This window comes from Mauremys mutica, chromosome 5 (assembly GCF_020497125.1).
Source record: "Mauremys mutica isolate MM-2020 ecotype Southern chromosome 5, ASM2049712v1, whole genome shotgun sequence".
NCBI lineage: Eukaryota > Metazoa > Chordata > Testudines > Geoemydidae > Mauremys > Mauremys mutica.
In genome coordinates this window covers 129,287,282-129,302,198 of record NC_059076.1, presented here as the reverse complement: position 1 = coordinate 129,302,198, position 14,917 = coordinate 129,287,282, and the positions used below count along the sequence as shown (strand labels likewise).

The 14,917-nt window shown below is 44.4% G+C and overlaps 1 protein-coding gene and 3 non-coding genes across 4 annotated transcripts in view; all 4 read right to left on the bottom strand.

Annotated features, from left to right (window-relative positions):
* PTCD3 (pentatricopeptide repeat domain 3) overlaps positions 1-14,917 on the bottom strand; it is a 34,575-nt gene that overhangs the window by 6,354 nt on the left and 13,304 nt on the right. The window contains exons 10-20 of the mRNA XM_045017723.1: positions 14,772-14,859; positions 14,618-14,678; positions 14,162-14,244; positions 13,336-13,480; positions 11,039-11,089; positions 9,991-10,065; positions 6,551-6,579; positions 5,811-5,917; positions 903-981; positions 708-798; positions 52-137 (exon numbers count right to left, since the gene is read on the bottom strand). Coding sequence (XP_044873658.1) covers positions 52-137; positions 708-798; positions 903-981; positions 5,811-5,917; positions 6,551-6,579; positions 9,991-10,065; positions 11,039-11,089; positions 13,336-13,480; positions 14,162-14,244; positions 14,618-14,678; positions 14,772-14,859 — 895 coding nt within the window. The remainder of the gene's footprint in view (positions 1-51; positions 138-707; positions 799-902; positions 982-5,810; positions 5,918-6,550; positions 6,580-9,990; positions 10,066-11,038; positions 11,090-13,335; positions 13,481-14,161; positions 14,245-14,617; positions 14,679-14,771; positions 14,860-14,917) is intronic.
* LOC123372097 lies at positions 245-376 on the bottom strand. Its single transcript, XR_006580097.1, has one exon. It is a non-coding gene; the product is annotated as a small nucleolar RNA SNORD94 (small nucleolar RNA).
* LOC123372098 lies at positions 8,424-8,556 on the bottom strand. The gene has a single exon (XR_006580098.1). It is a non-coding gene; the product is annotated as a small nucleolar RNA SNORD94 (small nucleolar RNA).
* LOC123372099 lies at positions 14,337-14,484 on the bottom strand. Its single transcript, XR_006580099.1, has one exon. It is a non-coding gene; the product is annotated as a small nucleolar RNA SNORD94 (small nucleolar RNA).

Genomic DNA, 14,917 nt, shown 5'->3' with positions numbered 1-14,917 from the left:
GTAAAGTCAGGGTGACACTTTCACCCTCACTGATCACTTCATGAGCCTCACCTCCTGAGAGTGTATCTCCCTGGCCATCAGAGCCAACACCTCCTCCAACAGGTCGGGTCTGTTGCTAAGCCCAAGCTGTTTGATCTCTGATTGAAGAAAGAGAGTGGTTAACAATGGAGCCATTACTGCATCGGACACCCAACATTCCCTCCCAAGGAGCAAGCAGGACAATTTTTAATAGTACATTTAAGGAGCAGCTCAGATGTAGGCACCGTTCTCATGTAAACGTTCTCACTTTTCCCACCACATGCAGGACAAAAACATTTACATTCAGCTCCCATAATACAGCTGAGGTCCGTACCCCTGCGCCAATCATCATTGCTGATTTAAAGGGAGAGCCATGTATTTTCCCCTTCAATGAATAGTTCCACTAGTTGTACAACCTCTGTTGTCCACCCTCCCTTTAACCACCATGCTAAGAAATCCTGATGTTGCATTGCGAGGCTATCATGGCTGTGAGCCTGTGTTCTGAAGATCCAAGCAGGACAAACATCACAGCATCATGATATTGTACTGCAATAGTTTGTGGCTCTCACCACGGAGCCGTTTAAGTGGCTCTCCAATGACTAGTATGCTGCCTTACCCCGTTATCAGGTGAGCTGTATGGGCAAGCCTTTGGTTACCATAGGCAACCAAGAAACCAAGCTACCACTAACCTTTCCAAAACTGAGGGACCATTTCCAAATGGTTGGCTGTGTCCAATGCTTGAAGGAGATCCCACATTACTTGAGCATTTGGGTAGAAGAGCTGATGAACAGAGACAGCAGTTTAGCCTGGTATGATTGCCTTGTTCTTCCAGATTTATATCATAAGCACTAATGCTGCCCAAATACATGGAAATACCGTCTTACCGAAGGGACCAGTTCTTTATACCACTTCAATATGACATCGAGCTGTTCCATCATACACACCAGAGTAAAGAACCTTGCACTGCAGAAAAGGGAAAAAATGAAGGCTGTCAGAACTCAATAGTAACTGAAATGGATAGAAGCAGGACCTGTAAATAGCAATGATCAGCTCTGAATGAACTAACATTTCCTTGACTAGGAATAAATTGGACATTAAACACAATCAGCTTTGAAGAAGCAAAGTTTTTGGTAGGTGTGGCCCTAAGAACCCTCAATGCCATCTAGCAAAGCGTTCACTGTTCTGTAACAGCAACTCCCATCAGGCCTGACAAACTCACTACACCTAACACACAGCTCTCATAGTATTTACCCAGAAAGGGTTGTGAGGTGTCTAATTGAAGCTTATGTCATACCAATCCTCCTAATCATTGTGTGATGTATGTACGGGTGATATTTAAGAAGCTGTATGTACGTAGTGAAAATATGTTTAGAATCTGTGTCCTAGGCAGGGCTGACAAGCTGGTTTTGTCAGACAAAGGGACGTGGAATCACCTATTCACCCTGTCTCTGATGGAAATTAAGCCAACACAAAGCAAGCCCCATTTGCATGAAAAGTCAACAGGAATAACAGATTGCTGAGGAGAGAGAAGGAGAGGTGAACTCAACACGGGAGAGCACCTGAGGGAGTCATCTGACTCTGAACAAAAACAATGGATTTGGAGGCACCAGAACCCCTCCTGCACTTGAAGGGGTAACCAGGCAGTGTGGTTGCATTCATGAAAACAGGATCTCAACCAACCTAGGCTGAAATACTGCAGAAAAGGCTTAGGTGAGAGGAGACTACTTGAGATAAGGATTGTTTGCAGTGTTTTTGTAGCTGTGCTGGTTCCAGGACAAGAGAGACAAGGTAGGTGAGATAATCTTTTATTGTACCAACTTCTGTTGGTGAAAGAGACAAGCTTTCAAGCACGGGAAGCTCTTCTTCAGGTCTTTACACAAGGACTGCAGCCTGGTGTCAATCTCTAGCAAGAATGTTACAACTTCTGCTTTATTTGTAACCTGTTGTTCTTAGTACCCTTGATCACTGTCTCTCAAAACTTAACTTTTATTAATCAATTTATATTTGATTTCACTATAAACAGAGATTACAGTGCTGTGTTGTTATATTGGAGCTGACACTCAGCTGAATTAAACAAGCTGGAGTGTTTATACTATTCCCTTGGGTGCAGCAAACTGGATAATTTCTGTGACTGTCCAGTGACATGGGCTAGACACTAGAGCAAAGTTAGAACTGGCAGAGTCCTGAGGAGGGTGCTTAAGTGGGTGAAAGGCTGGTGGTATGCTAGAGCTGGCACAAAAGAGACTCCCACAAGGCAGGGGGGTAGCAAGGTGACTCCCAGTCATGGGCATCCAGAGAAAGTGTCACAGTGGGCAAGAGCTTTTAGGGTTGATGTAAGGGGTAGGACTGGTTAGAATTAGGATGCAAACATTATCCATCTTGCCTTGCAATATACTCGTTACAATATCCCAAGTCGATATCTCTTCCATGTGACTGCAGATTAATGTTCACATAGAAATGGATGGAAAGTGAACTTGTGCCAACAGCCAGATTAGAATGTAGGTCAAAGAGCAGTGTAACACAATCATCCTTCTCCTCCTACCATAGCGTAAACAACTCCCACCGCCAAGTGTTCCCCCAATTCACTGACAGGAAGATCAATGCGGAGGTGTTCCGCTTTGTTAAAATAGCCAAACCCCTGCCCTTTTAAACTTGTTAGAACTGTCTCATTGGTACAATATCCAGAACAGGTGAACACCAAGAAAACATTTTTGCCCTATAGATAAGAAACAATTTCAAGGCTAGTAACAGGATATTTTTGTGAGCTGGTGATTAGCCAAGAAACTACTTCACTTTTGCTTTACTAAACAGACTGTCCTAGAGCCACAAAGAGAAGCATCTCGTCTAATCAAGTCCCTGACCTGATGCAATGATTGAGCCAGCTTATCATCTAAACCCAGTTGTCTCCTTTGACTTAAACTACAGACTAATAAAGATCCTATCAATCCTATTACACTAACAGTGTCTTCGGGATATTGATTCCAATACTGAATTCCTTTCTTGGTGCTTCTTTAACCCTATCCTTCCAATGGGCTTTTCTTCAGGTCACCTCACCATCTCTCCAGATATTTCCTATTATGCTAAATGAGCTGATGCCTGAGAAGCTATGGATATGCATGTTTTACATGCTACTGTTAGGCCTGCACAACACTAAGTGTAACAGGATGAAATCTTTATCCCTTTAGGGGTAGAAGCAGGGGACCTGGGACCAGCCAACCCTACTCCAAGGCTCATCCCCTTTAAAGAGAAGGCATGCTGGGACACGTGGTTCCCTGAGGGACATGAAGAACGACATTCTTTGCGGGGTTTAGAGGGGCAGGTGGCAGTCACATGATCAGACAAAGTATATAAGCCTGAACTTTCACTTAGGGCTTGGCTACACTTACAGTTTGCAGCGCTGGTAGTTTGCAGCGCTGGTCATCCAGCTGTGTAGGAGCAGCGCTGGTGTGTGGCCACACTCACAGCTACCAGCGCTGGTGTGTGGCCACATTTGCAGCATTTCCAGCGCTGTTGGGAGTGATGCATTATGGGTAGCTATCCCAGCATTCAAGTGGCCGCAAGGTGCTTTTCAAAAGAGGGGGGTGGAGTGGGGTCTAGTGTGACAGGGAGCGGGGGGAAAGAGAGAGTGGATTTTTGGAGCCAACACTGTGTGTTAGCTTCCTGACTTGAAAAATCAGAACATTTTTCCGACCCCTTAGTCTTAACTCTTAACTGCAAACAGCATGCAGGCAACACGACTCCCCGCTGTTTCCCTGCCTTCCTCTCATTTGATTGTTTACAGCCAGGTACAGATGATCACAGCAAACAGGAGCTGTGTTTGTTTTTTAGATAGCAGCAGCAACGGAGGAGCTCCACAGAGCTCATTCACAACAGGGAGGAGGATCTCATTTGATTGTTCACAGATTGATCACAGCAAACAGGAGCTGATAAGCAGCTCCGGTAGAAACGGGGAGCTCCGGAGGTTCACAACAAAACAAAGAGAGGCTGCATAACAAAACAAAGGGAGTAATTTAGTTTAAAGCATTCTGGGATATCTCCTTATTCCCTGGAGGCCAATAAAAGCGCTGGTGTGTGTCCACACTTGATGAGCAGCGCTGGATCACCAGCGCTGCAATCGCTACACCCCAACCTGGCCAGGTGTACAGCCAGCGCTGCAGCCAGGGAGTTGCAGCGCTGGATGTGTCTTGCAGGTGTGGACAGTTACTAATTGCAGCGCTGGAAAGCCTCTACCAGCGCTGCAACTTGCAAGTGTAGCCAAGCCCTTAGCCTGTGAGGATGGCGGGTAGTAGAGTAGAAACTCTCTCCAGAGTCCAAAGCCTGGGTTGGAGACATGCAGGGAGCAGGCGCCTCAGCTGAGAGGGCTGCAGGAGACTGAACCAAGCCCTAGTAAAGGACTGGAAAGCCTTCTGAGCCGAGAGGGAGGGCTATATGGACGCTAAATCCTATTATAAACCGAAAGGACTAATGGATCCCAGAGAACATGGCTAGGCTAGAAGGTTTGATGCATGTTATTTTATGATAACAAACTACACCTAGAAGGGGAGTGGTATTGTGAAGACCATCACATGTGCTGGTTTGATCAGAACCCGAAGGTAAACTGAGACAGTGGAAAGGCCAGACATAAGATCGGGCGAGCCCCTGCCTCACCAAGAGTTTTTATCCTTCCTCTATTCTGGCCAAGAAAATGTGCTGGGTGAAAAGACAGAACTAGTTTTCCTATAATGTAAGTGGGGCTGTTTAGGGGAAGTGTAGCAGGGTGAACCCCTGCTCTTTCCCTGAAGGGGTTAAAAACAGCCCTGGGAAGGGGCTGTGGCGGGAAAGAGCTGCGGCTCTAAAAGCTGGGCTGATTGGGTAAGTGGCTACAGGTGAGGCCACGCCCCAAACTGAGCGACAGCTGGCCCCTATAAAAGGCCAGGGAAGCCAGAAGCAAGTCAGTCTCTCTCTACCTTCAGAGAGAGAAAGGCCTGGTTGCAGGGAGCTTGAGACCGGGTACCTGAGTGAAGCAGGGCTGCGGAAAGGCTGAGGAGCTGGGGAGCTCCAGCCTGGAAAGCCCCAGGCTGCGGCCTAGCAGTGGGCCAACAGGTACTGGGGGTTGCAGAGGGCAGCCCAGGGGTAGGCCAAGGCAGCAGGTCCAAACCCTCCTTGCCAGTGATGAGTGGCTGATACTGCAGTCTGCCCCAGGGCGTGGGGCTAGACAATGACTGGCAGTAGCCATATACTGAGGCAAGGTGGGGATAGAGGGTGGGGGTTCCCTGGGGAGGGGAGACCCAGAGAGAAAGGGGTTACTGCCAGGGGGCAGCATCCCATGTAAGAGGGCACCGGGTCCAGGGAGGGACATGGGGGCCAGCAGACAGGCGGATCACCAGCCTGCAGAGGGCACTCCAGAGCTGGAACGAGCTAATTCCCGGAGTCACCAGCAGGAGGCGCCGCAGGGGTGAGTCCGGCCCATTACAGGAAGTGATTTCAAAATACTGAATCTGATGTCCTTTCAAAATTAGTTATTCTACACATTTAGTCTGCTAGCAGTTATGGATCTTAATCAGCTTCCTGTATATTTTAAAGCGCTTTCATTTTACTATTAGATGAGAACCACAAGTAAGCTATCCCCGCTCCTACTCAAAAGGAGAGACTTAAAAAGTTATCTATATTCTAGCAGATGCTCAAGAAAGTCTCCTTCTGCAGAAAGAAGAGTTCAATTTTCAAATCCTAATTTATTAAATATTGGTTTAAGTAAAATGAGGACAGTGTTCTTAATGCATTCAAGGTACTAAATGTAGCTGCACCAAACTTACCAATAGAGAGACTGTTGCTGTGCATCTCCTATAAGTTTCCAGTTATCTCCTGTCTCCAGTACCTTATGTAATCTATATGCGAGCTCAACATCCTTAAGACTGTGGCACTGCAATAAACAAATGCACATTTAAGTTGCTCAGATACAACACTTACATCACATCCTTCCATGCCTGGCATCAGTGCTATTTACAGATTCAATCAGCTGATAGTGAAAGGAAAGTTTAAATATAAGATGTGAAGAAGCAATTCAGTGCAGTGATCAATTAACTGTTTCCTTGAGCTAAGACAAAGAATCACTTTGGCTGGCTTCACATAAGGGCAAGTTAAACAAGTGGGTGTGTGAGGATGTTTTGGACAGTGTTGAAGTGATCAGAAAACATATGGTGGGACAGAGAAATACTGGCCCCCCCAAAAAAGTATCCCTTTATCTGTATTGCATGCTGGAAGTTTCCTGGATGATAGCCCACAGGCAGATGGGTTACTGATTCAGTGACTGGCAGGGGAGGAAGAGAATTTCAGACTGGGAGGTACAAATGAAACAGTGGGGAAATGAAAGACTACTGGAGGCAGCCAAGGCTGGTGGAACTGAATGAGCAAGGAAGGAAAATAGTTGAAGCTAGTCTGTGCAGTAAGTCTGGAATACCCAGAGGGAATTCTAAACTAGATTTAAAAGCCTACAGGAAGGCAATGAAATAGAGGAACTCGTTCAAAGGGTTAAATACAAGCAATGAATACTTACTATTCGCATCGCACTGGCAAAGAAATTGGCTGAAAGGAAAAAAAAATCCAGTCCATTAACATCCAGTTTTGAGAAATACTAACCACCTCTCTAACATGGTTTCACATGAGGTGGAAGAGGCTTTTCCAGTTATACAAAAGACTTTGTAGTTAAGTTTGATAAAATAGCTGGGATTCCTGTATTACACTTTTAGACTCAGGCTAGAGATCCGTTCAGCTAGCTAGCTTTTGGGAGAAAGATCTCTGCAGAGGACTCCATATTCAGGAGTAGGGCAGCTTTGTGAAAGCTACATTCACACGTTTGCTTCAGGACAGTATTTTCAGAGTCAGGCCAGTAAGAAGAGCCACCTGCTTCCCATCTCTAGAGCCTCAGTAGAGGCTGCAGGAACACACATGTAAAGGCAGTCACTTGTCCAGACTCCTTTCTTCCCCCTTCCTGGGGTACACACTAGAGCAGTGTTTCTCAAATGCAGCCACCGGGGGCTTTTCTTGGGGCCACAGCCTCCTGGGCTGTGATGTGGGGGAGGGCAAATTAGAGCCCCCTCCCCATCCCTGTTGCTCCTGGATGCTGGGGCCAGCAGCAGGGGTTGGGCCCTGCCCCTCTCTGGAGTCACCTGGGGCACGATGCTGTAGGAGTATGCAGCCAGCCAGTTCCCCACTGTCTCATGGGTGGCAGGGCTCAGGCTTTGGGCTTCAGCCCTGGGGTTGCAGGGCAGCAAGGTCTGTCCATGGGGCTTCAGGCTCCAGCCCTGGGCTCTGGCTGCGCAGTGGCAGGCCCCAAGCTCCGGCCACATGGCTTCAGGCTGTCCCTGGACCTCGCCCTCTGGCTGCAGGGCTTCAGGCTCCAGCCCCCACTGCCTCCCTCAGCCCCATCTCCCCTGGCCCCCACAACCCTCCATCCAGGGCTTAATTTGTCCCCAGGTTTGCCAGGGCTGATTAAGTCTGCTGTGAAAAGTGATACTTGTATGTTTGTTAATATCACTTTTCACAGCAGACTTACTAGCTAGCAATAAATAAATTACAATGCTTTGGATGTGTATATGTTCATATTTATTGATTAGCTTTAGGATAACCACAGTACTTTAGGAAAAAGTGAGATAGCGCCCACAAGCAAGAGCTGGTGGCCGCACTCTGAGGCCACCAAATTTTTTTTCCTCAGAACCTCCTGCACTAGAGCATGTACAGCAGTTGCCTCTTCCCCCTTTGCCTACATCCTTATCCACTCTTCATCACTAACATACTCCTAAAGTAGCAAGGAAACCACTTCCCTTCCACCTTTGATAAATGGGGAAGCCACTGGAGAGGGGAAAACCATTCAGTCAGGGAGTATGGAGAAGAGCAACAGCTGTGCAGACCATCTGTGCATAGGCTGGAGAAGTCTTCCTGGCAGTTTTTAAAAACAAGTTTAATGTAAGAGTGTCCAGTTTGTCCTCTAAATTCAAGTAGTGACTGAAATCATGGCTATATGTGGACAGCAATATGGATGAAAGAATCTAATTGAATTGCCTTTGGGAGTTGTATTAGGCTCACTGTAGAAAGGCATTGAAGAGTTAAGATGCCTTTTTAGGATAGAGAAGTACCATCCTGCTATTAAAATGTTTAGAATATCCATCAGCTACCTGCATTATAATCTACAAATCCTTTGGGATACAAAGTCAAGATCTTGCAGAGAACATTTTAAATTGCTGCGTGGTTTACACGGGCAAGAGTGAATATATACACTGCAATGCACTCCAAAGGGGCAAGACTCCATTTTAGTGGAAGTGCTAAGTTTAGAGGAATGGCTGGAAGTCTCCAAAAATAAGCTGAGAAATATTATGCACTGGAGAAGTGTAAGAATGATTTGTTGTTGGTTTTTTAAGAGTTTAATTAAAGCAGCTCAGACTAGGCACAAGTCTCATGTAAATATTCTCAGATGCCCCACTACATGCAGGACGGAGAAACATTTACATTCAGCTCCCATGATTCAGCTGAGGTCTGTACCCCTGCGCCAATCATCATTGCCTTATTCAAAAGTGATATTTCTTTTGTGATTCCAAAGGAACATCAAGAGCAGTGTGGTAGAGTCAGAAAAGTGCTAGTTTTTGTTCAGCTACGTGGCCTTTTCCTTCAGTGATCATTACTAGCGTTTCACTCGTCTATACCATGTCTGATATGAATGAGTGTACGGAGTAGGTCTAAATGCGAAGTAAGACCATCCTTATGGTCTAGCCACAGTGCATTAGGCTGCCACACAGCAGTCAGTTTGGGATGAGACTCTGGGTCCGTAGTTCCTGGGACACCGTGAATGGAAGGGTCTCAATCCTAGCAAGAAAAGCATCTGTCTGGGTCACTCTGTGAGTTCCCTCCAACCAACACAAGGTGCTGTGCTGAAAGACAGCAGAGGCAGTGTGGGGAGTCGGGTGAAAAACCACTGCAGAAGGGCCAACTCTTTAACGTAAAACATTAAGGGCTTGTCTACACTTAACACACTGCAGCTGCATTGCTGTAGTACTTCAGTGTAGACACTGCCTATGCTGATGGAAGGGCTTCTCCCATTGGTGCAGGTAATCCACCTCCCTGAGAATTCTTCCATCAACCTAGCACAGTCTACATGGGGACTTCGGTCGGCTTCGCTATGCTGTTCAGGTGTGTGGATTTTTCACACCCCTGAGTGACATAGCTGAGCCGATCTAATTTTCTAGAGTAGATCAGCCCTAAGACTAAGAGGAGAAAATGTGGCAGACAGATCATCTGCAGATTTGTTTTCAAGGGTGAAGAAAGTTTTTGGCAGAGTAGCCTAGTAGACTACTAAACATCTAGCAATCCACATTTGTCAGAAACACACTTGCTGAGGCAAATATAGTAAAGTACTAGTTTCTTTTCTATAGTATATGCTTCAAAATCTAATTTTAGAACTAATTTGTTCAGCCCATCTGACATTTCCATTCACTGATCAGATTTGCCCAGTACAGCGATAGCAACAACACACCTGGGACATTCTGAATCTTTGCCCCTGCTCGCCTACTACAGACTAGAGTTGTTTGAAGTACTGCTTTCCATTAAGCTTCACTTTATACAATTTTATACTAGTCACACAGTTCTGCAATCAAAACCCATCTAATGTCAAGAAAAAGCAGTGACTTTCTGGAAATGCTAACAGACATTCTTCTCCAGAAGTGTGCGGTGCTGTTCCACCACTTGCTCCTCTCAATACTGTCCCACAAGAAAGGAAATGCTGTGTCAATACTGTGGCGCACCTTCAAGAGCACAGCTGGTGTTTTGCGCTCCACCCCCATCAACAAATACTGTCCTATATTTAGACAAATCAGTAAGCTACTAGCTCAGGATACCCTTGATTTATCTATGCCTGCTGGACTTATTTGCAGTTCACTGGACAGCTCACCTGTGTTTATTACATCAGAATTGAGAGCAAGTTGTTAGATATACCAAATTACTTACCATCGTCTGGATCCTGAGCAACAAAAGTCTTTCCTTCAATTTCATCCATCACTTCATAGATGATTTCCATTGAGCCTGACAGCATGACAAACATGTATACAATTATCAGATCTCCGTTGTGTTCATTGACAAGGTATGTCTAGCAAAAGCACCATAGAAATGGAACCAGGTGTTGGTGGGATTCTGAAGGCAGCTCAAGTTCTTAACAGTTCTTTTTTCTCCCTCTCACCATGGTTTTGCTGCTCCAAATCAGCTGCAGTTTTGTTTAAATTAAAAGTTGCCCAGCTGACACTGGATTTACATAACACAACGGGACAGCTTCAGAAATGTAGACATTTCCTAAAAGACCAATTCAAGACCCCTACCCAAAAGCCAAGTAAACAGACCTTAAGGGCAGGGGATTTGCCACACTGGTTGATGAGATGAGCAGACAAAAACAAACCCACTCAACCAGATACCAGTGCAGCTGTCCCAAACACATTATTACAGCCTGTGAACTGTAGTAGTGACTACTGCAATCCTTCCTTCCCCACCCTCAGGGATTTTGGCTAGTGGACCATGTGGTGGTGGATTCCACAGGTCAGAGCTCTGCCTTTCTCCCCACCATGCTACACAGAGTACCATAAACAGCACTGTTCCCAAGTAGCAGGGGATTCAGAGTCCCTCTGCATGGCCTATCCTATGTCCAGTATAGTGCTGTGTTTAGGGCTTGCAAAAGTGTAGGTTTTCTGACTAACGCATGATCATAACCCAATCTTCTATTTGCTGATCTCCAGGTGGAAAGAGTATCTCTTCTGCCCCCACAGAAAGTTCGCCAGAGAGAAGAAGCCTCCCCTCCTTAACACAGGATAGGAGCCCCCTTAGCTTTTTCTAATGAGCTATTTGGGCAATGCAGCAATCAGAGAGGCAATGCACATGATCCTTGCAAGATAGCTGCATGGCGTGATGGTATTTTCAAACCATCAGACTGCTGCTTTCATCCAAGCCACTTTTAGGCACTCAAAACAATTAGTAACTAAGACACAGAGCAAGTTTATATTGTACGTACCAGTTTTATAAAATATACCAAGGAGATGTTCAAATGTTGCAAGGCTGGGTTCTGCAATGTACAAAGACACTGAGGTGAGCCTGGTAAATGGAGGTAGGCAAAGCTTTACAACTGAACTCTAAAGTAACAGCAAAGAGTCACTGCATAAAGAAATTTTATATTTTGTCTATTAATACCTGTGTATCTGCTAAAGATTTATTAATAGCAAACGTTTCTCAGAGACTAAAAAATAAATAAATAAATCTAACATTTACTGCCCCAGAGATGACATTAACCATATTATTTTACCTCTTAAATCAGTGGAGTAAAAGAAGCCACATGTAGAACTTGTGTAGTTAATAATCCATTTGATTATTCCTATCACACACGGAATCCTATGTTACACATTACAGATGTACAATTATTCATAGATTAAGACCTGAAGGGACCCACTACTCATCTAGTCTGATCTCTTTGAGTCAGTATTTCCTGCATCAAGCCCACAACTTCTGGTTAAAATCGAGCATTTCTTTTAGAAAGACACCAGTCTTGTTTTAAAGACTTCATGGGATACAGACTCCACATCTCTGGAAAAACTGTTAATGACTATTTACCTTCACTGTTGAGCATACATTCAAACTAGAAATAAGGTGCATCTATCTTCAGCTTTGAGCAAGTCTATATCATTTTGCCTTTTTCTGCTAGATTTACATGCCAGTTATCAGAATCTACTTCCTACACAGGCACTTAGACCATGAGCATGTCACCTCTGAACCTTTTTTTAGATAAACTAAATAGATTCAGCTTAAGTCTCACTGGGAAACAGGATTTTCCAGTCCTCAAATCAGTCCTGTAGCTTTTTCCCAGCATCCTTTTTGAAGTGCTAAGCGCAGCGGCAGCTCCAGGCACCAGCGCTACAAGCACGTGCCTGGGGCAGCAAGCCATGGGGGGTGCTCTGCTGGTCCCTGCGAGGGCTGCAGTCAGGCAGCCTTCGGCGGCATGCCTGCAGGAGGTCAGACTAGATGATCATAATGGCCCCTTCTGACCTTAAAGTCTATGAGGTCCGCCGGTCCCGCGGATTCGGTGGCTTGCCTGAGGGATGTCCACCGGTCCTGCAGATTTGGCGGCAATTCAGCAGCGAGTACGCCGAATCCACGGGACTGGCGGACCTCCCGCAGGCAAGCCGCCAAAGGCTGCCTGACTGCCGTGCTTGGTATGGCAAAAAAGCTAGAGCCGCCCCTGGCTAAGTGAATCTCATTTAAAAAAAAAAAAAAAAAGCAGCAGATTTGTTTAACAAATCTATCAAACCACATTGCTACAGCATTAGTTCTTGTTTGTCTGCATTATTTTTACAAGTTAGTTTATAAGCAAACCAAGAGGCATTAAAACCTGAACTGCAGGAACTTCTGCAAAGATTTGAAAACTGTATGCTTTATTTCATATTACTTATATTATAGTAGCATCTTACGGCCCCAGTTTAGATCAGAGCCCAGGCATTGTACAAACACATAGCAAGAGAAAATTCTTGCTCTGAAAAAACTAACTAACTAATAATTATGGATAACTGTTTCAGTGGTGCAAATGTCCCCTAATTTGTTTATTACAAATGACACTTGCCTGAACCAGCATGAGGCTTGATCCTGCAATCTTTACAAGCCCCACACTCTCACAGGAGTCAAAGAATTGAGGCCCCTGGTTTTAAACATGCAAAGCAGTATTCCTGGCACGTCACAAAGTTTTCAACTCTCAGAAGCTTGTCTTTCTTTGGTCAAGCCTATGATGTATTAACCATTTGTACAGTACTTTACAATTAAGAATTAAGACTGGATTGGGACTCATGAGAGTCAGGTTCATTCCAGGCTCTGGCACTGATTTTCCAGGTTACTTTACCTCTGTGCCACAGTTTCCCTCATCTGTAAAATGAAGATAATTATACTGACCACCTTTGTAAAGCACTTTGAGATCTATGGAGGAAAAGCTTTATGTAAAAGACAGGTTTAAATTACGCCCTGCCTTAAAACTCCTCTGGCCATCACCCTAAAGTTTGCTATTTTGGAAGTACCATTAGGAATATCTAATAGAGTCTAAAGCGGCAAAGAGTTCCGTGGCACCTTATAGACCAACAAATGTATTGGAGCATGAGCTTTCATGGGTGAATACCCACTTCGTGGAATGCACTGTGTATTCACCCACGAAAACTCATGCTCCAATACGTCTGTTAGTCTATAAGGTGCCACAGAACTCTTTGCTGCTTTTACAGATTCAGACTAACACGGCTACCCCTCTGATATTTAATAGAGTCTAGGGCTCTCTCTTACCTATGTTAAGTGCTTTCATTTCCCTCAGTATCTTTAGGGAGAGACTCTTGCCCATACCACCACATTTCTTCAGGGTCTTCAAAACAGCATTAAAAGTTAACAGATTTGGTTGCACCTTCTGTTGAACCATGTGCTTCAGCAAGTCCTATACCAAGAAAAAGAGGTAAATAAAACCACTCTGCTCTGCGTTTTACTCACCACAATTCAGCACTTCTATAGAATTGCAGGTTTCTCCCGTCTTTATATTTCTGTTCCTCAGCCAGTGGATGATTGCTCCCAAAACTGTACATTTACTAACGCATTATCTAGTCTTGGTTTAGATTTTCCAAATTATGGGGCGGCAATAAATTTTCTTGGGTGACTATCAGAAAAACTTTTAAGCTGAGATCTATTAGATTGGAATACTTATCTTAATTTTCCTTCTGATGTCATCCCGTTAGTCAAAGTCAGACACTTATATTATCCCAACTAATTTCATCTCCCTCCATAGTTTTTATTTCTTTCATATATTTGTAGACAAATTCAGTGCAGAATTTTGTTTAGAATGCTTGCTCACATTCCTTCTTAATTCCATACCCATTCCACTGATTGGCTATTTCCTAAAGGACACACGAATCCCTCGCAAAACAATATAAGGATTTTTTTTGTGTGCCACTGTTCTACAAAAATTAGTATTAAACTGGAGTACTTTCTTTGCAAGCACTAATTATATTAGCACCTCATTAGAAAGCTTTTATTTCTAGTATTATTCAAAACACACTTTCATTTACTCCAAACAAAACCAGTCGCCAGCCTCTTCCCTCTCTCATCCCTTTCTCATCCTTACTTCAACAAGTTCCCATCTTTCAGTGTAGTTTTCTTTCACTTCTGGGACTGCTAAAATTAGGGCATTGAAGGTGTACACATCAGCTGGAAGATTTAAGAAAATTCATTTCACAATGAGCAGTTGTATTTTACTAACAAGTACATCTTTATATGGGAGTTTATTGCTTATTGCTAACATGGCTCAGTTCTAGGCAAAGTTTTCATGTGAACCTGTTTCCAGGCAGCCAACCACATGTTCGTCACACTGGAAAAATAAGCAGAGTTCACATTCAGCTCCCATGATCTAGCTGAGGTCAGTACCCCTGCGCCAATCATCATTGCCATGGAAGAAGAAATAGCCGAACAAAATTAGAATATTTTACAACATTCCAGAAGAATGGATTTTAAGTAACAGAAGATGCATTACAAACCAATCTGTCAACTATTATAGAAAAACGGGAGACAGAAAGACACTCACCGGTGTGCCTGTCATTCAGCAAGTCTGTGTACATATCATGAGCCCTTACGCCAGCCCCATGCTGAGAGAAGACAAAAATGTTTTAGAGAGATACTGACATAGTAAACTGGAAATGAGCCAAACAAAAACTTATATCCTCTGGAGATAACAGTACCTTCACCATTCCTCTGATCATTGTGCAATAGGAGTGTGCATTTCTCTCTGACATTAGGTTAAATATCCTTTCGGCATTGTTGTTCTCCCTAAACTCAATAAAGAGTAGAACATTAGACAGGAAGGCTAGGAGGAAGATTAAGTAGT